General features: G+C 42.5%; 1 protein-coding gene across 9 annotated transcripts; it reads right to left on the bottom strand.

Moving 5' to 3' along the window:
- Positions 1-1,713: 1,713 nt before the first annotated feature.
- Positions 1,714-15,695, bottom strand: ZNF655 (zinc finger protein 655). 9 transcript variants are annotated; one of them, XM_043455007.1, is made up of 6 exons: positions 15,433-15,668; positions 14,083-14,245; positions 12,815-12,900; positions 12,294-12,420; positions 5,909-6,013; positions 1,714-5,399 (listed from the first exon to the last, which is right to left on the bottom strand). In XM_043455007.1, the coding sequence occupies exons 2-6, from the start codon at positions 14,216-14,218 to the stop codon at positions 4,009-4,011; spliced, it is 1,845 nt and encodes a 614-aa protein (XP_043310942.1). In that variant the 5' UTR covers positions 14,219-14,245; positions 15,433-15,668; the 3' UTR covers positions 1,714-4,008. The 9 variants fall into 9 exon arrangements, with proteins under 9 accessions (XP_043310942.1, XP_043310943.1, XP_043310944.1 ...); XM_043455008.1 differs by having other exon boundaries at positions 15,306-15,443; XM_043455009.1 differs by lacking the exon at positions 15,433-15,668 and adding an exon at positions 15,214-15,423.
- Positions 15,696-20,629: the final 4,934 nt, after the last annotated feature.

A 20,629-nucleotide genomic window follows, 5' to 3' on the forward strand; every position in this document is an offset into this window, starting at 1 on the left:
CATTCCCTCGTTTTTAGATTTTCTGCTAAGTATCTCTACTCTAATAAGGTGGGTTTGATATTATTTACACTAATAACTTTTGGGCACTTACTATACGACCAGTAGCTTTTACATTATCTCATTTAACATTCATGCTATTATTCACCACATTGTATAGCCAAAACTAGGAAGGCTAGGGAAAATGTCCAGTCATAGCTAATAAAGTTCAAACATAGGTATGCCTAATTCCAAACTCATTGCTTTGACTAATCTTTTTTACTCAATGGATTAATTCATTTGATTAGGTTAACTGTATCCATTGGCTGGCACTAAACATACTGTCTGGCAACTATATGACTGACTGAATGAAAGGACATACCAGGTTATATTTTTGAATGTGAGAAATTCCAGTTTCTGAGATAACATGCTAGGGGCTTCCTTTGAACTTCATTCTTAAATTCTCAGTTACCCATGTAATATCTCCTAGGGTGAGGCATTCTCCAAACAGCTCATTTATTACCGCCTTGAAAATGCCACACTCCTTCTTCTGCAGGACTTCTTAAAACACTCAGTGCTCTCCATCTCTCCAGTCTACCTCTAACTACTCTTGCTCAAGCCGAAAACCTAGGACTCAGATTTGACGTTCCCATTGCTCACTTTGCTCCACCCCTGAATGTAACCAGAGGTGGTAACAAACTTTGGTAAGGATATGTATCCATCAGTAAGTTCTAGTTAGCAGAAAAAAGTGAGTGCATTTGGGGCACAAAGAAGTGTAAATATAAACCTACTGATGGCACTGGGGATGTCTTAGCAGGAGATGGGAATTTGGGAGATCTAACCCATGGCCTGACTTTGTCAAAACCATCTAAACCTGCTTTAAAGATTGGGGGTGAAAACAAACAAACAAACAAAGATTGGGGGTGGGTGAGAGAGGGATGGTTCTACCTAGCTTCCAGAAGATACTGGGGTATTTTCTCCCAGCTTCCTGGAGAGCTCTGGGAGCATTTAGGATCAGCTGACAACTGATGGTAAATTAAGTATGTAACAGGGAATGAAGAGCTATCAAAGAAAATGTCTCTTCTCCGAGTTCATATGTCAGACACCAACATCAAGATGATGGAAGGCTTTAGAGTCAAACATCCCTGACTTTGAGCTTGCTGTGTGATCCTATAGGTTCTTCTCAAACTCTCTATACTTCAGTGTCTCTGTTAAACAGTTTCTTCCCTTAAAGAGTTGTGAGGATTATTCAAATATGTGCATATATACATAGATGTGTACACAAGCAGGTGAAGAGACAAAATTAGGTGTCCCAACTATTAGATTTCTTCTCTTCCTTCCCTGTCTTCAAGACTAAAAAGACTAAGAGCACATATTATATTGGACCAATTAAATATCAACAAGCTTAAATGGACAAGTTACTTGTCCTCAAGGATTATTTTGATTCCTCATTTTAAAAGAATTTTTTATTGAAGTTGAGTTGATTTACAATGTTGTGCTGATCTGGTTTCTCATTTTTTGAAATGTTTTATTGAAAAAACACATTCTGCCTAACTCTACTCAACCCATTTACTTCATGTGCCAACAGCATCCCAGTCAAGTAGCCCTTTAAAGTTGTAAACATTCAGACTTTATTCCAGAGTTCTGTGGAGGACCAAGCACTGTACCTGCAGGAAGGAGTGACCTACTCCTGCTGTGAGTCAGCTTTCTGGAAAGAATTGAGTTGCAGACAGGAAGGTGATTCTAAGATTCCCAAGTACTTTGGGCTGAGGACTTCAGATTTTATTTGAAACAGATTCTCAGAGTATCAAACACACCTTTATTCAAGTGGAAGTACAAAAAGCACATTCCTAAACCAAACACATGTGATTTTTACATTTCCTGCTATTTGAGATTACTCAACCTGCTGTTTCATAATCACCAGAGGTGACTACTGGTGGTCTCTATTAGTAGGGTATACATGTTCATAGATAGGAAAGAAAAAAAACATGCATTTTTTTTCATATACTTTTACATTTAGATCAATTCATTTTGGTCCCTACCTTGTCCAGATGAGATCCTATGCTTGCTGATGGCTAAAAGGTAAAACACGGTGGTAGAACTACCCTAAAGCTTATTAGGCAGAAGAGGCTTACAAAGTAAGCAATGCATTTTTGTATTACTTGTTGAGGATCCCTAGTAAGTATTTTAACAGGTGAACTCAATCGCTGGAACAACAACTAGAGTTTTAAATAACCCTTGCCTTATTCATAAAATGTTATGATGCTTAAGATGGGAAAATACAATCAAATACTTTGACATTATCTGAAGAATCATCAACTCTTGCTAACTGTTATGACAGTGACCATGATCTGTGGAGCCGACGTCTGTGATCAGTTTCATCAATCAAAAGAAAAAGGTTTTTATATGGCCTGTAGACTCTTGTAAAATGCAATATATATATGATATGTAAACAATTCCAAACAGATAATGAAGCAACTGTAACAGTTAAATGTTTACAGGCTTTTCTGCCATTCTTGAAATACTCTCGAGATGCTACACAAAAACCACAATATCTGAAGGAAGGCAGTATTCCTTTATGAAGATCTCTGATCTCTTAACATACGTTCTTTATGTTTTGCCCTATCAAAGGCAGACTTGAGTGTTCTGCTGGCCTTTAATGGACATAAATCATCCTGAACTTAGACATGCAGAATAGACACTGAATATAGCTAGGCTACCACCAGTATTGTCAGCTTCTACTGTCTTTCTCATCTCTCTCAGAAGGCTGTGAATGCTAACACAGCTAAGAACTTGGGCGTCACTTGAAAATGTTTAGCTTCTTGCCACAGACTCAGGGGAAACAGAATCCTTCATACTCATGAACAGACAAGAGTGTGAAAACCCATTTCTTTTAAAGATATTTTGCTTTGGAAAGAAGACACCTAAAAAGTAAGTAGGGATGGCATACCACTGGCTTAAAGCTTAGAACTAGGAAACCATCACTGAAGGTGCTTAAGAGAATGGAGAAACCAACAGGAACCCAAATGCTGTGGCTGGAAAGGAATAGGATCCTTGGAAAAGAGCAGGCCTAAGAGTCTGCTTTGGAGAGAACTTTGGCTGAGAACAGTAGAAAAAGCTAAATGAGAGAAACTTTCCAGAAGTTATTGTTTTAACGTTGGTGTATTAATGGATCAGGGAAGCATTTATTGGGCAATAAAAACCAATTTCAGGAAAAATAAAAATGTTTATAGGCCACATTAAAATAAAAATAGCTTGAGTTCCATAAATAAAGTATATTTATAAAATAAAGTTCCAAAAATAAAGTATAACACCTATTAAATAAAAGAATGCCATGAGAAAACAGCACTGCATTCACCAAATCACTCCTCTGACTAGAGTCTTCTGCAGGGAAAAAGACTGGGACTATGTATTAACTATTTTATACACAAATAATAATAATAATTTCCCCTTCAATATTTTGATATTGAATAAAGCTGAATATGGTGCTAAATGTTTCCACTTGCATTATATCAGACTCCAGTCTGGTGTGGACATTCTGATGATGAAAAAGGACTTGAACTCCTACTGAAAGACTTGTCACATTTCCTATACCCAAAGGACTTCCCTTGGGTATGGATTCTTTGCTGCTGAATGAGGGCTGGAAATATGGCTGAATCCTCCCACACATACACATTTATTACATTCATAGGTATTCAGCATGAAATGAATTTGATGCTCAACAAGGTAGTTTCTTTGACTGAAGGCTTTTTCACATTCATTATAGCAATGGAATTTTATTCCAGTATGAATTCTCCAATGATACTAAGGTATGAAAATAGCATGAAGCATCTATCACATTCAATGTATTTGTAGGTTTTCTCATTGGTATGGGTTTGCAGGTGTCAAGAGTGCAACACTAATAACTTTCCAAAGTTTGTCACATTCAGGTTTCTCTCTGGTATGAATTCCTCGATGCTGAATGAAGGTTGAGCTGGGACTGAAGGCTTTACCACATTCAGGACACACATGATGTCTCCCTGGTGTGACATCTCATATGTTGAATGAGGCCTGAACTTGATTAAATGTCTCCCCACGTTCATTACATTCATAAGGTTTCTCTTTGGTATGAATTCCTTGATGGTGGACAAGGCGCGCTCTCTGACTGAGGCTCTTTTCCCATGCATCACAATCAAAGGCATTTTCTCTGGTGAGGACTTCCTGTTGCAGGACAAGATCTGAGCTATGGCTGAAATTATCCTCATAATCATTACACTCATAGGATTTCTCTTTCCTATGAACTTTGTGATGCTGAATAAGGCATGCGGTTTGACTGAAAGCTTTTCCACTTTCACTAGATTCATGCGGTTTCTCTGTGTGAATTCTTTGATGCTGAATAAGATGAGAATTCAATCTGAAGTCTTTTCCACATTCATTACACGTATAGGGCTTTTCTCTGGGACGAATTCCTTGATGTTTAATAAAGGTCAACCCACAGTTATTGTATTCATAGGACTTCTCTTCATCATGGACCTTCTGATGTTCAGCTAGGTGTGAGGTGTGACAGAAATCACTGCCACACACAGTACACTTACAAGGCATCTCTCTATGAACTCTCTGATGTTGAGTAAGGTGTACACTACGACTGAAGACCCTTTCACAACTGCTACATTTATAAGATTTTGCTCTAGTGTGAACCCTCTTATGCTGAAGTATGTCTGAGCTCTGATTACAAGATTTGTCAGACGCCTCACAGGATTTATCAGATGCTTCACATTTATAGGGTTTTTCTCTAGTGTGTATTCTTTTATGTCGACTAAGACTTGAACTCTGACTGAAAGATTTTTCACATTCTTTACATTTGTAGGGTTTCTCTCTAGTATGAATTCTCTGATGTCTAGAAAGGGCTGAGCTCTGATGGAAGATTTTCTCACATGCATCACATTTGTAAGATTTCTCAGTGGTAGGAATGCTCTCACAGTTACTAAGGTGGGAGAGTTCCATTAAACTGTCTTTATAATCATTACTGTGAAAATCCTGCGTTAGATTTATGTGTTCCTGTTTACCAGCTGAATGCTGGTTGAGGCTCACATCATACTTATCAATGTCATCAACATTCTGTATTCTAAGAACTCTCTGATCTGTATCAAGAGTAGAATCCAGACTGAAGCTTTTTTCAAGTTCATTACATTCACTGTTCTTCTCACTGGTGAAGGTTTTCTTACTGATTGTTATTTGCCTAAACTCTCTCTCCAGGAAGAGAAATTTTCTTAGAATTTCCTGAAGCCTTTCTAATCTGTCCTCAGGCTTATACACTTCTCTAGTCTCAGGAACTTGGGCAATATCCTTTTTGAATCTTCCTACTCTCACTCTGTATGAATGTACTTCTTCTGGAATTTTCTGCTTAGGAATCAACAGCTTGTTCTCTTCTCTGGTCTCTCCATCTGATTCAATATATAAATAGAAAATGCAAATATAATCTGTACCCTGTGCTTAGAAAAAGAAAACTTAGAGGAGAAAACTAAATAATCTACAGTCTACCAGGGTAAGAGAAGTTTATTTACTTTGAAACACAGGCACAAAATCTCAACAGCAGATGTACGGGCATGAATAGGAGCAGTGAGGCAGGATCCAAGTGGTTCAGGGTGTGATAGAAACAGAGGGCAGGTTCAGCAAAGTAAGGAGATAACCAATTAAGGTGTTTCAACAGAGACAACAGGGAACCAGTTCAACAGAATTATAGATAAGTAACTTGAATAGGGACCTACTACATCTTATGGATAAGGAACAAAATAACTGTAAAGAGTTCATCAATAAAAAAGGGGAAAGGAAAGAGCTCTTTGTTCAGGGATATAGACAGAGCTCTTCACTGACTTCTAAAGCAGCTACAGCTTGGCTCAACACCTAGACTCTACTTCCCAACTAGTTCATCTGATTGATTCTGCCTACTCACCTGAGCAGTCATCGCTTAAGACTCCTCTATTCTTAGTTTCCAGATCAAAGACTTGTAGATCTTGTTCCAGCTGGGAGATCCCATCAGGCTTGAAAAGTGGAAATCCTGCTCACAGAGAAGGAAATGGGATGTGGCAATTTATCCCCAGATACTACATTTTTCTCTTAATTAGTGGTTAATGGAGAGAGAGTAAATTCTTAGAAGACATTAGGAAGGCCTGGAAAGTGAGAAAGCCAAAGACCTTCAACACAGAATGCATGTTTGTGCTCTAGAAAGAGGTATGCTAAGGGGCAAGCTAAGGAGCATTTAAACATACTCAGTTAAAAATATTCATTTAAACATATTCAGACCAGGGAATTTGTGCAGGAGTGTGTACCTGTCTTCACAGAAATTATCATTCTTACTCTTTACCTATTGCTTATAGATCAATCTTTGTATCAGACCCGATCTATAAGTATTAGACCTGGTCAAACTGAAGGTTGTCGAAATATGACTCTGCTGGACTACAGGAAGGTCAATTCTCAGGCACCTGTTGTATGGTGAGCTAAATTGTAGCAACAAAATCAGTGAAGACTGAATAAATACTGCAAGGATCAATTTCAGGAAATAATTCATTTTAGGGCATATGAGGAAACAAGTAATAATATGACACATCCTTACCCCTTAGGAGAACTCTTGTTCAACAAGTGTTTATGGGGTGCCTCCTATATGCAAAGTATGTAGGGAGTAAGAGCCCAAGCAGATACAGTCCATCCTCTCAAGGACCTTACACTCTAATTGCAGAGACAGAACAACTTACTATAATATTATGTAGTGAGGAAAGTGCAATAAAAGTGCATTTTCACATAAAATAGTCTTTCTCTGGCTTGCATAATGGACTGCTAAGATCTAGTCTCTTTTAAAGCAAAAGCAAGAGGCAGTCTGCTTCTGAGGGGAGAACTAATACAGTATCAAAGGGGCAGTTTTTACATGTACTCAGCCCACAAAGCTTCTAGTAGCACACATGCAAGGTCTCACTCAAGCCCCTCATCTCCAAAAGCCTTTCTCTTCACTTACTGAATGTCTACAGAAAGTATTATTTGTTCCTATCCTGTGCTGTGCTGTGCTTAGTCGCTCAGTTGTGTCCGATCCTTTGAGACCCCACGGACTGTAGCCCGCCAGGCTCCTCTGTCCATGGGGATTCTCCAAGCAAGAATACTAGAGTGGGTAGCCTATCCCTTCTCCAGGGGAACTTCCCCACCCAGGAATCAAACCAGGGTCTCCTGCCTTACAGGCAGATTCTTTACCAGTTGAGCTACCGGGGAAGCCCCCTCCTATCCTGACACATCTTTATATAATGGAGTTTTATAGCCTTTTAAAAACTGTTTCTTGGTATTATCATTCCTATTTGATTTATAAACTTTGATAGCAGGGACCATGTACATTGTATCGTGCACTTCTTTTGACTCATTTACTTAAGAGCTACTCACTGACTGCTAATTTTGTGCCTAGGTGTCAACAGATAATCAAGGTTTTAAAAAGGGTGGTGGGCCTGAAAACTATGATAAACCAATAGCTGTCCTATGAGATTCCATGTGAGAGTCTATGAGCAGGGAGACCAGAATAGATATAAGAAAGGCATTTACTGTGTTTCTGAATTCTCTTGGGCATAAATAGAGTCAATTCTCTTTCTGGACACTTATTAATTTAGTTAAGATCCTCTATGTCAAATTTAATAGTTTTTTCAAGTTTAAAAAAAAGGTGGGGGGGGGGCATGAAGAGGCAACTACCCTGCTCAAAATTCTGATAACACAATTGGCAACTTTTAATAGATATTTATTAAGATATTTCTAAGTATTTGATAATCAAAATTAATTTTCGTTACTTACTCTTTGAAGTGAAATGTGAAAGCTTTAGTTGCTTAGTTGTGTTTGACTCTTTGCGACCCCATGGACTGTAGCCCGCCAGGGCTACAGGCAAGAATACTGGAGTGGGTTGCCATTTCCTTCTCCACGGGATCTTCCTGATCCAGGGATCAAATCCAGGTCTCCTGCATTGCAGGCAGATTCTTTACCATTAGAGCCACCAGGGAAGCCCCTCTTTACTCTGTATCTACACTTAAATCACATACGCACAATGAAAAAGATCGTCTTCATGTGGAATTAGGGGTTTGATTTTAGACCTATGTTTAAAGTAAACACCTTTATGTAGGAAGGTATAAGAGAGAATGCCCAGCAGTGAGAGATACAAGACTGCAATTTAGAAGAGAGAACAGGATTCAACATACAGGCTTAAAGTTAAAAGTCACTTGTATTATCAAAATATTAAGCTAAGATTCACTAAGCTTTGGTAGGTGCAAAGTGTCATTCCAAGAACCTTATAAACTTTCACTCACTCAATACTCACCACACCTTCAAGAGATAGGAACTATTACTGTGCCAATTTTACAAACGGGAAAACTAAGATTCAGAGAGGTTAAGTAACTCACCCAAGGTCATGATAACTAGCGAAGCTAGGGCTCAGACACTCTTATTTCAGAAACTGGCCTTTAAATAATCTGCTAGTTATCTACCCCTTCCTCTAAATACGCACAGAGAGAGAACAGAAGGCCAACACAGTGACAAGCGAGCAGAAGGTGGAAACAGTGAGGAGGACAGAGGACCCGCAATTAGAACGATACATGCAGAGTCAGGCTCCAGCAGACTGAGAACCATGACTCTTAACTAAAAGGGATGTAAGAGAACATTTAGTGTCAAAGAAATGAAAATCTCTGTATAATAAAAATCCAAACCACTGAGCATAGTCTGAGCAATATTCAATTTGAGAAAATTCCATTATAATGAAATAATTTGAACACTCTCCTGAAATTTGTTTCTATTAAGAAATCTGATCCATAGCTCATTCTCTTACTGTCCTTTCCAAAAAAAAAAAAATTAAGTAACTACCACTAGCCCTGGACTTACATACATAAACTAATTTAATCCTTGGCACAACTCAGAAAGCAGAAATTATTTTTCATGTTTTATAGATGAAAAAAATCATTATAATCTGTTTAAATAATCTGCTCCATCACAGGTAAACTGACCTCACAGTTAATATTCTTTCCAATCTATAAGAGTCACAGAGAGCACTAAAGCAGGTTTTCTTACCACTGGCCTGAATGCTTTTTTCCTAGATTTGAGTCAAAAATCTATGCTTTCAAAATATGCATTTGCTTTAAATTTTTCCTATCTAAAATTATTTTTTATTAAAACATCTTGATTTTTTAAACTGCAACCTTGACAGTTTTCTAGTTTTTAACTTCACCTGATCTTTAAAAATAACACTTAAAATTCACCTCATTGTTTGTTGCCTGTACCTGTGTTATGCTAAGATTTTAGCCATCTGAAAGCTTCATGCTTCTCTTCCTGATCCTTAACAAAGACACAAAATCTCTCCATTCTTGTGTAGATATCTATTTAGGATGGAATGTATCCTTTAACAATTTTACTTTTTCTTGAATGCATGCCCTTTCTGCTCCCAAAATGTATAAACTCACGCCTGTCTGTCCAATTTATTGTGCCTATTTTAAATTATCATCAGAATACTGAGCCATAAAAATATACAAAACACCACATGTGGTTGAACTGACTGTCCTAAGGTATAAAACAGTGAAAAAGCATGGGCTTCAGAGTCATATCTGAGCCCCTAACTTAGCTTTGACCCTGCGTGGATCACTTTAACTTCTCTTAGCCTCAATCACCTCAGGTATAAAACAGAATACCATCTGCTCAAAGAGTTACAGTAAGGATTAAGTGAGAGGTACATAAAGTACCTAGTATCAATGAACAGCTGTGGCAGTGAGACACAGTCTACACAAAATCATTTCTCTCCTCATGACACTGACTTCAAAAAGGAAGGGCTCTGTGCCAAACACTCCCGATTCACCAACTCACTCATCACCCAGCAGTTTTGGTAAGCAGGTTTCTAATGCTGTCATCTAAGAAGGCATCTGCCACACTGCCCCATGTGAAAGACAATCCAGGTCTTTTTCCTGATCTTAATCTCCAGCACTAAGTCACAGATAATTTCCCTTTGAGCATGACTCCCAAGCCAGTAATTCACTCACTGTCAATAGTATATGCTTCTTTTTAAGGTCAAGTAACGAAAATTTTTGCCTACTATTTTATTATTCTGTCCCTACTCTGCATATTTATTACTATGTAGTGGAAGCACTTAACCAAAAGACCAAGGCTCTGATACCTGTGACAAATACAGCTCAGAGGTACTGTCACGGGAAAAAGATATGAATTGGAACCTACAGCTGCTAAGTCAGAGGCTCAGTTATAAAGTGCTTATTTTACAATGCCAAACATTAAACTAACTACAGGTGTAGTTTGCTGAACCCCCAAATATGAAAATGACTTCCCAAAGACTGTCAAAAATAATTACTATGGAGAGGCACTTGGTCAAAGAGCAAGTTGAGTAGTAGGGTTTCTTGTATGTCATTGTGCCCAGCGTGTGTGAGTGTACAAACGTGTCCTGTACATGTGCAGAGATGACAGAGGAAATGGGATCAAATTCAGCCTAATAGTAAGCTGTGTTATTAGGCTGAATAAAGTGCTAAGAAGATGCTTTACTTCAAAAAGTAGACAGGTAAACTGTTGGAAATTATGTAATTATTAGGTAAAATTAACAGTAATTTACAATTACATATCACTTTGTAATTTACAAGCTGTTAAATATACATTGGATTTAATAGCCTGAAATAAACTGAATTCTTTTGCCCTCCCATTTCCCCTCCATCAAGGAAGAGCTAAGGAACACTGGATCCAGGAAGATTATATAAATGCATCAATCTATACAACACCGTAAAGAATAAAGGAGACGAAACAGAACCCTGGAGCGGGTCACAGGGATTTAAAGGAAGGAAAAGACTAGAATGTTAAACATGAGGAAGGCCCAGGGGTCTCAGGAGATTCAGGCAACAGATGGGGCAGTTTGTGTTCACTATGGAAAAGGAGGGGCACACAGCATGTGTTCCACAGTATAACATGGAAAGGTCATAACTGAAGAGCTGGAGTCGAACTCTGCGGTTTCTGAGAACACAAGTCGATGACCACCAACCACGGCTTCTGAATGAACTCAAAATTCAAGGTTCAAAATTCTGGTTGCAATGGAGGGCATCCTTGGCCCTTGGAAATTTATCAAAGGTCATTTGAGGAGCTGCAATTTTACACAGTGGTAGCCTCCTGGGAAACATCTACTCCATCAATCAAGTGTAAGATCTCACAATTGTGGAAAAGGAGTTTCCGAGCGGGGACGAGCACTATCGATGGGAAGCCGACACCTGGGCCATCTCCTGGAGATTCCTGCTGAAAGGATGGCAAGTGTTTCTCCAGAGAAAGCACTTGCCCGGGTATGACTCAGGGCCGGGCAGGAATTCACACTATGAATCCGGGTGGTGGGAAGGCGGAGAAGTATGCCTACAAAGATCAAAGAGCCAGGAATGGAAAACACACTACAAACCTTCCCAGTGGGCAGGCTGCCTCCCCACAGACAAGAATTAATCAAGGAGACAAAACAACACCCTGGATGCCACCAGCACAGGCAAAGCAAAAAAGAAAAAAAGAGAAAGAAAAGAAAAAGTGTGATTAAGTACATACGTAACAAAGAGCAGCAGAGACAGGCCAAAAAAGAAAGAGGAAAAGGAGCAATGTTCACACCAAGGCGGGTGCTGGCAGCTCCCCCTGATGCTTCTCTAGAGCATTACAAGTTGCCTCATCTCAGCTGCCAACTACACCATCCAAATGACAAAGGAGACTCGGTCTAAGTGTGAGACTGCTACTGCTCGGGTGAAGCAGGATTACTGTCGGGTTGACTCACTGAAATGTACTGGCAGTGAGTCACGCCTTGAGATCAAGTCTCTGAAATTCTGCCTGCTTGCAGATGAATTTAGGGATCTTAAGAGATGAGGGATTACTCAACGAAGATTTTAGCCTATCTTAAAAAAAAAAAGGCATTTCTTCTTCCAAGAAAAATGGGAAACTCTCAGATACAGGGGCACAGAATTACCAGGAAGAAAAGTGTCTGGTTGTGGGTAGGAGGCCCTAGAGTCCCTCTCATAAAAAAGGGAAAGATAGGGAAATTGAGAACTTGCAAAGCACCAGCAAGTTTCCCTTTAGTAACAGGGAACAGATGCCCCACAAAAGCAGGAAACATTAACTGAGGATAAGGAGTAGAATCTCTCCTCTTGACATACCCAAAGGAAACCCACTCCCAGAGGAGATGACCTTAAAGATTGAGGACTCAAGAGGTTCTAAGACCTGGAAATTGAGCCACACTCAGAGACCTCACACCTACTCAAAAACAAGGAAATAAAGAAACCCTGATAGGTAAACTGAATAATAAGAAAGGCAATCCTTACCCAGTGAGACCAGGTTCCCATAATTCTCTAACATCACTTCTCTGTAGAGAGCCCTCTGAACAGGGTCCAGGCATCCCCATTCCTCTCGAGTAAGGTGCACAGCCACATCCTCGAATGTCACAAATTCCTGAAATAACACAGCCTGGCTGCTCTGGCGAAGGCGGCCACCACAGCATCACGGCCAGAGAACAAAGATGACACAGAGGGTCTGCAGTGTGCATTTACGTTGGAAAGGAGGGAGAACAGAGGAGCATCTTGGGAATAGGTTCCACAACGCTTTAACATCTAATAAGCACCCATGATAGCACCAAGGATAAAGGAACAGTGTTTACTGGTGGTATTGGGGAGACGGAAAGGTGGTTTCTGTCAAGTCCAGGTCTCTGAGGATGACAAGCACCCAACCTGGGATCTGCTACTAAAAAAAGATCTCCAGGCAAGGCTTATGGATGGGATGAGGAACAGGGCCACATTCAATCAGCAGCAATAGTCCCTGAGGAAAAGCAGAGGGTTCCTCAGCTCACCTGGTACCTGGCTGTCATGAGCGCAGCTGCCTGGTCTCCTGGGCTTCCCTCGTGGGGAAGAGAAGACACCTGGGGAACAGGTGGAGCTGAGGGAGGAGAAAGGAGCCAAGAGTGAGGGCAGCCCTTCCCAGGGCGCCCTCACAAAAGAGAGTCAGTGGGACCCTTCTTCACATTGACATTACAGTAAAACCAACGCATGTTTATCGGATATTGAGTTTGTCCTGCACCATTTCAACACCTGCACACCCTCCTTCCACATGTTTAGACCCATGATTCAGGATTTTATTATGAAATCTCATATTGCACTATATCCCCATGTCATGACATAAATGTCATGTCAAAAAAGTGAGCACCGTTACCTGTTTTGCAGATGGGCAAAGCCAAGCATAAAGGTTTGCAGTGATTCATCCAAGGCCATGGTTATTTAGTAGACTTCTGACCCTCTCCCAGACACTGCTCTGTAAACTTTTGAGAATGAGCACCGTCTCTGCAACCAGTGTGTAAAGCCCCCAAGAATAAGTAAGGAATGGTCATCTGTTTCCTCATAATCCTTTCTACACTCGAACAATGCCCCACAGCACTCAAAAGACCATGGCATTCGGTTGGTGTTCCTGACACATAGGTTACTTCAGGCACTGCAGTTGGCCACAAGTGAATCTCAGACAAACTTCATACAAAACAAAGGGAGTACAAGACAGATCAATCTATCTCTGTAACACATAAAAATGTTATTTTACAGTCTGTATGTGATATGTATACATTGCTCCAAGCCCTGGGCTTAACCAAGGAATTAAATGGTTGCTTTCTTGATCAAAATTAGAGCAGTCAAAAACACTGCAGTTGCAACATAATGGCAGCTGGTAAAGCACAAAAGGTCAAGGAGGGAAGAAACTAAGTTAAAGGAACAGGGGTAGAGACAGACCCTAAACCTAAGAGGAAGTGAAAGCGAGGCAAGGACTGTGAGGGGCGGCAAAAGCAGCATTTCTTCTAACTTATTCTGAATGTGGTACCTGGGATGAAGTGAAAATTATATGAAAGAAAAAAGCCTAAATAGAGTGAGTGAAGACCACTCTGCCTATTAAAGAAAGACAGGCTGACCTCCACAGAGGGGCCCTGATCAGGACTGAATTGAGCCACATCCGTCCCTCCCTTCTAGACCTCCCTCTAGGGGCCATCCTCTCATTGAAGCCCCTGGCCTCTCTCATCCCAGGCCCAGGAGCCCCTCTACACTCCCATTCTCCTGGATGGAAGTGTTCTCTCTGCCTTACCCCCAGTGAGTCCCTGTTCCATGTCGGTGTCCTGCAAGAACCGAGGCTCTGGGGACAGACCGTCAGAGTTGGTCTCCAAGGACTGAAACTGGACCACTGGAGATTCTGCTGCTTCCTGGGCTGATATCTCCTCCATCCCTGTTCTGGAGGACAATGACCATCACTGTGGAGTGAAATGAGGAGAAATTTATTATAACAAGTTAAAATAGCCCATCATTTGACACCCTCAGGACTTAACAAAGTATCTTAGACACTGCAGACACAGTGAAAATAGTTAATAACAATTAACCACCTAAATATAGAGCAGGAAAAAAAGTTGACATCATTCACTTTCAGATATTTAAGAACCGGGTCATATGGTCCAAGTTTGCAGGTTTATTTGAACTCCACTAATTCTGAACTTGTGGAATTTTTAAAAATAAAGACAAGACAATTTAATAGCGTAGAGATTTCTGTGGAAATTCAAAATACCTGAAATTTACAAACTTCTTTCAAGGATCAAGTGTGTACCCAGAGAAACACATTAATTCTAGAGAAATGCATTATTACTCGTTATTTTTTAAAGCAGGACCCTAAGGAATTACTTGGTAAACACTCTGTCAGCCCATTCTGAATTACTGAGTGGCCCTGAGTGAGTGAGTGAGTGAGTGAAAGTCGCTCAGTCGTGTCCGACTCTTTGCGACCCCGTGGACTACAATGGGATTCTCCAGGCCAGAACACTGGAGTGGGTAGCCTTTCCCTTCTCCAGGGGATCTTCCCAACCCAGGGACTGAACCCAGGTCTCCCGCATTGCAGGCGGATTCTTTACCAGCTGAGCCACAAGAGAAGCCCTGACTGAAGACTAAATTCCACTTTAGGGGTCAGACCCTTTGATAACTCAGACTAGGTGGGCAGGCCTCTTCCCACGACCCTGACAGTAACCCAGGGAAGGGCTGAGACTCAAACAGGTCGGACTGGTTGTCCTTCACACCCAAGGACGCGGTAGGGCCCCGTCCCTCTTCCACACCCTCAGAAAGGGCACTCACGCCCTGCCCTCAGGAGGCCTCGCCCGGCGCTACCCTCCTCCCACTTCTCTGCTCTGTCAAGAAACGGTCCCCAAAGGGCGAAGCGGGCCCCGGAAACCCATCTCACAGCAGGCCACGATCACTGGGTCCTGATGGCCGGGCCCTCCGTCAGCCGGGCGTCGGGGCGAACCCTGACTGAAGAGAAACGGGTTGTCGTACCCCGGCCCTGCGCGCTTCTGGGGACGGGAACCGCCGTCAGCCGGAGCCAGGAGACTCCTGCTCCTCCCCAGGAGGCTAAACAAGGCGCCGACCCAACGCGACCTCAGGACGGCTTCCGGGGACTCACCAGGGTGGAGGGGCTGGCCGGGCGGCTATCGCGTCGCGGACACCCGTGCTCTCCAACCTGCCCCAGGGTTTTGAGGGGTCTCTCTAGACCGCTCGGAGGCTGCGCTTCTCACTGGCACTTCCGGAGGCGGAGCCCGACGGCGGGGGCAGGGCGGGCCCCGGATGAGGGCCCCGGATGAGGGCCCCGGATGAGGGCCCCGGATGAGGGCCCTAGGAAACCGAGGCTCGTTTCCGAGGCTTTTACCATGTCCTGCTGCCGGTCTCACCCTCCTGCTGACCCTGACTGGCCACTCTAGCCAATACACCGATAGTGATCGCAGCCGACCCGGATTTGGGAAGGCGCCCCCGCTGGCCCATCCCTGGCTCCAGCCAACACTCAAGACTCATCGCAGGGTGGTGGCCCTTTGTTTGGGGGTGGGTGGGTAGGAGGAATGAGGACGAATGGCCGACCTAGTGGTCCGACTTCCATGAATCAGCGGGTCGGGAACTAGCTCAAGGGTACAAACCACTCTGATTAAAGCCAGTGTTGAAGGCGCTTCGGTAATGTGAGGACCTCAGAAAATCCTAGGATTGAAACATAACACGATTCTTGGGGGAAGGTAGGGGCACTGAGCAAGCTGGAGTGGGAGAGAGAGACTGGAAAAGTGTTGTGTTCCTGATGCAAAGGGCTGTGCAGAAGCAAGGATGGATAGAGCAGGAGCATGTGAACAGGCAGTCCCAGGGCTGGCACAAAAGCCCTTGGGGCATTGTGATCTCCTGGATCCTTAGGGAATGTGATGTCCTGTGGTTGAGCTAGGTCCTCCAGGAACTGGCAAATTTCCTAAAGAAAATAAACAGTGATTTGAAGGGGACTTTAGATACTTTTCCTTTGTTTAGGCTCACAAATCAAATATTACCATTTAATGCTGTTTGACATTTCCAATTAAAAATAAGAAAAATCAAGTGTGACAGTCTCCGTGCTCTTTCAAACTACATGAGCCTCTGGGAAACTCATATGCCTTCCCTTCCTTTCCACCTTGAGTATCTCAGGGATCTAAAACAACTTCTTTCTATGACATAGTCTTTCTAGCCTACAGTATTTGTCACAATGAAGTCAGCATCACAGATAGGAAATTTGCTGTTTTTGAAAAAAAAAATAAAGCACTGCTTAGTCAATTGCTTGTTGGACAGCTCCAGTTGAAAACTTTTTGTGTGTTGAACAGAACTATACCTCCTGTTGATGTCTGCTGTTCCTATTGAGATCCCTGAGACAATAGATGACACATTACTTCCTGCTTGTCATTAACAGCTTAGTAAGAACTAGGTCGTTTGCCCAATGGGCAACAAGTCAAACACTGAGAAAGTGAGATTTGCAGCAGAGAGTTTATTCACAAGACAGCTGAGTGAGGACATAGGAGAACAAATCTCAGATCTACCTCCCTGTAGGTGAGGGGCGTGAGATTTTTATGGGATAAAGAAGCAGGGGTCTTAGATGTGGAGAAAAGTGAGGTAATCAGTGTTCTACACAGGCCTATCAGTTACAGGGTTCATAATGGAATGTGTGTTACAAAATACTAGCACTTAAGGACTTCCTTAGTGGTCCAGTTGTTATAGCCACGCTTTCCGGGAAACAGACTCACTCAGAAGGACAATGCAGATAGTGGAGTGCACTTTATTACGCCGGCGAGCCCAAGGCAGAGTCTCCTCTTAGCCAAGGACCCCGTCCAGCATTTGTGAAAATCTTTTATACCCCATGCGTACGTGTCTAAACCCACCACCTACCCCATGTGTACGTGTCTTAACCCACCACCTACCCCATGTGTACGTGTCTAAACCCACCACCTACCCCATGTGTACGTGTCTTAACCTACCACCTGCCCCATGTGTACGTGTCTTAAACAGTCAATAGTCAATAAGCCCGCAGTTACATTCCAACCAGTTAATAATCGATAAGCCTGTGATTACATCTTGACAGATACGAAAAAAGTTTATGACCTGTCCGGAGACAGGTGTGATTACGGTATGCTTCCTCTTAGGCAATGAGTAGCCTGGATGTGATCTTCAGGATTCCTCTGTCTGGAGGGGGTCTTATCCTTCCATTGTCGTCCTCACAGGCACTAAGCAGAGAGTTCAGAGTCCACTGGAGAGGCAGTCGAGCACAGCCAGCACGGACAGGCCTGAGATGGAGTTCAGGCCCTATGAATTCCTTCTTCACAGTGGTTAAGACTCCTCGCTTCCAATGCAGGATGCCTGGGTTTGATTCCTGGTCAGGGAACTAGATCTCACATACCACAGCCAAAAGTTCAAATGGCACAACTAAAGATCCCAAGAGCTGCAACTAAAATTTGGAGCAGCCAAATAAAAATAGTATAAGGTGAACAGTAAAAGGTGTAATTACTGTGATTGCATTTGACAGCCAAAATGCCTCAAATTGTAATTCCACTATTATCACTCAGAAAACTCCCTGGATACATTAGCCAAGCTCAGAATCTTATAACTATTTAGTATTGGAAAGAAAAATTGCTCCCCAATGAACAAATATTTGAAAATACCATTGACTGAAAAAAAAATGCACAACTTAAAAGTTGAGATTTATGTTTCATTTGATGGACAAAACTGGGAACCTAAAGCCTGGAAAACAGCCTCTCAGGTGACTCTGAGGGACTGCTCTAAAGATGTTAGGAAGAAGCCAGATTATGTAGGACTTTGCAACAAAAATCAGGTAGCCAGAACATCAAAAGACTACTGTTAATTAAAGAAAACCAGACATCTCACATTAATGATTTTAGTGCCCTTCTATATGTGAGAAGATGCAGGAGTCTGGGCTCCTTGAAATCACTACTTTGATATGCACCTTAACTTTCCGAGGCCACCTTAACTTTTTGCTGATCCCAAATCCCCTCAGGGTGAAGTTGGGGTCGCTGCTGTGGCTGCAGGTTTGCTGGCCACAACTTCTTTTGTTTACTGCTCTGGCAGGCAACCTTTTGCCACACGACCATTCAAGCAGCAATACCCAATCAGGGTACCCAGAGAGGCAACCACTTTGGTTTTGTGAAACCACAGTGCATCCTTAACTTCACTTTGATCTTCTATCTACATTTTTGCCTCAGTTCCTCTGCCATAGACACAGACACACAATCACTATTGTTTGATAATACCTAGAATTATTACGATACCTGCCATCAATAAGAAAAAGTAGAATTGTGTAAGTTCCTGAACAGGAAGTACAGAGTGAAATTTAACCCCCGTTTTCCCCACCGGAAGAAGCTGAGCTAAGAAAAGACATCCCCGAAGCCCGAACCATGAATTGGGGAGCACGAACCAAAGTCCTCCGGCTTTCCTAGCGAGGACCACCCCCGCACCCCCCAAGGCGCAGCGCAGACCCGGAAGGCGGGTGTTGACGCACGTCCGGTTTTTGTGACACTCTGGGTTCTGGCCAACAGAGGGACGGGGAACAGGTCCACTGCCCTTTGATCCCCAGAGTCACCTCCCTTTTCTATCCCAGCACCCCAGGCTTCTCCGGGGTTCACGGTGAGACGCGGGTCCGGCCGGGGCGGAGGGGCGGGGACGCAGGTGGACGTGTAAAACCGTGTTCCGCGATCCCGCTCACCACGCCCGTCTCCGAACGGGGTGGAGGGTCGTGTCCCTGTCCTTGGTCCCAGCCTCCGCCGCAGAAAGCGCCGTCTCCCTGCAGAGACAGCCGCGGATCCTTGGTTTCTGGATTGGGATGAGATACCTCTGGGTCCGAGAGGCGGCAGCCTGCGTGCCCCATCCTCGTCCTTGGTTTTCACCCCCCGAGGGGTCGGGGACCAATGACTCTAGTCTAATTTCTGTGCTCCCGGGCTTACCCCATTTCCTTTCCTTCTGGTGAGGGCTTTTTTTTCCTGGTGATCTCCAGATGTAAAATGAGGAAGACCCCAGAGGCTACCAAGATCCACATTTTGTTTTGTTGTTTAGCGGACAAGTTTGTTAAGCCTTGTGTTTACAGATCATACGCTCACCCTCAAATCCACCACCGTGAATGGCGGTGATTAAAGAATGTTTGACGCCTAGTGAATAAAGTGATTCGAGTGCAACAGGAAAAGGTTACATACACTTCACGCTCTTCCTTTCCGTTTCTGAAGGGTTTTTTTAAAGGAGTGATTTCTGATAGAACACCAGGTGAATTTTTCAATTGTGGGAGGAAAATGTGCTTGACCTGGAGGGCTGAGTAGTGAAGAGAGTTTGTGGTGGTGCAGTGGAAAATGCGTTGGGTCACTTGAAGACTGGTCACCACCAGCCTCTCTCTGCCACTGTTTTGCAGGATGCTCTTCGACAAACACAAAACCTGGAATTGATCCTAAGTAAAACAGTCTCCAAGGGCCCACCCAACTGGACATTCATTGATAAAGGGAAATTAACTGAAAAATCCAGCTTGACCAAACCTAATGCCCCATCTCCATTTCCTGAAGCACCGCCACTATGCACAAAGTCACTGTTACTAATGAGAGACACTGTTAAGTGGCAGAGGCCCAAAGAAAACACTTATACAGGCCTGTGCTAAACAGATCATTTGCAATCAATAAATAAGTTATGGAGAATACATGGTAAGCAAATCACTGAAACCTTAATATTTTTGGAGAAATAGGTTGGTTACACACTGTGGTGGGAGATATAAATAACTTACCATGGACACATAATTTATTTTTCTATTTTAAACCTGTGCTGCTGTTAACATTCCTCCTGTTCTTACTCAGGTATTTCGTAAATAACCTGACAATATAATGGCATCTCTTAATTTCTAAATGACAAGCCCTTCCAAGTATTGAAATGCCATGCCTATAATGAATTTGTTGAACATTCTACAAACGGGCAAAAAATGTTGACATTATATTCATTTAAACAAGTATTTTAAAAAATATCTCCTGGTTGCAAGTAACTATGTTAAGGGCAACTTCAAGAAATGCAAAATAAAGCCTAGTCTTTCTACTGCTTCTTGCCTAGAATATGAGCAAGAAAACACTCCAGGAAGGCCTGACCAGGTCCTGATCTCAGCCCTGTATCTTTTGAGTTTCCCTTGCTTATAGTCTTCATTTTGATTCACTGGGAGGGAAGGCCTCTAGGAATGTGTTATTCCACATACCCCACTTTTAAATCTTTGATCCTATCTCAAAAACCAAGATTTCTTTCCCTTGATCGTAAAATACCTGAAATAAGATTTTTCAGATGATAGATCACTA

Source organism: Cervus canadensis, chromosome 32 (assembly GCF_019320065.1).
Source record: "Cervus canadensis isolate Bull #8, Minnesota chromosome 32, ASM1932006v1, whole genome shotgun sequence".
Taxonomy (NCBI): domain Eukaryota; kingdom Metazoa; phylum Chordata; class Mammalia; order Artiodactyla; family Cervidae; genus Cervus; species Cervus canadensis.

Bases quoted from the DNA above. Each gene is read 5' to 3' on its own strand.
- ZNF655 (XM_043455007.1), bottom strand. From the start codon at position 14,218: ATGGAGGAGATATCAGCCCAGGAAGCAGCAGAATCTCCAGTGGTCCAG. The intron at 12,901-14,082 runs GTAAGGCAGAGA...CTCCTCCCTCAG, and splicing joins GGAACAGGGACTCACTGGGG to CTCCACCTGTTCCCCAGGTG. The intron at 5,400-5,908 runs GTGAGTAGGCAG...ATATTGAATCAG, and splicing joins CTTAAGCGATGACTGCTCAG to ATGGAGAGACCAGAGAAGAG.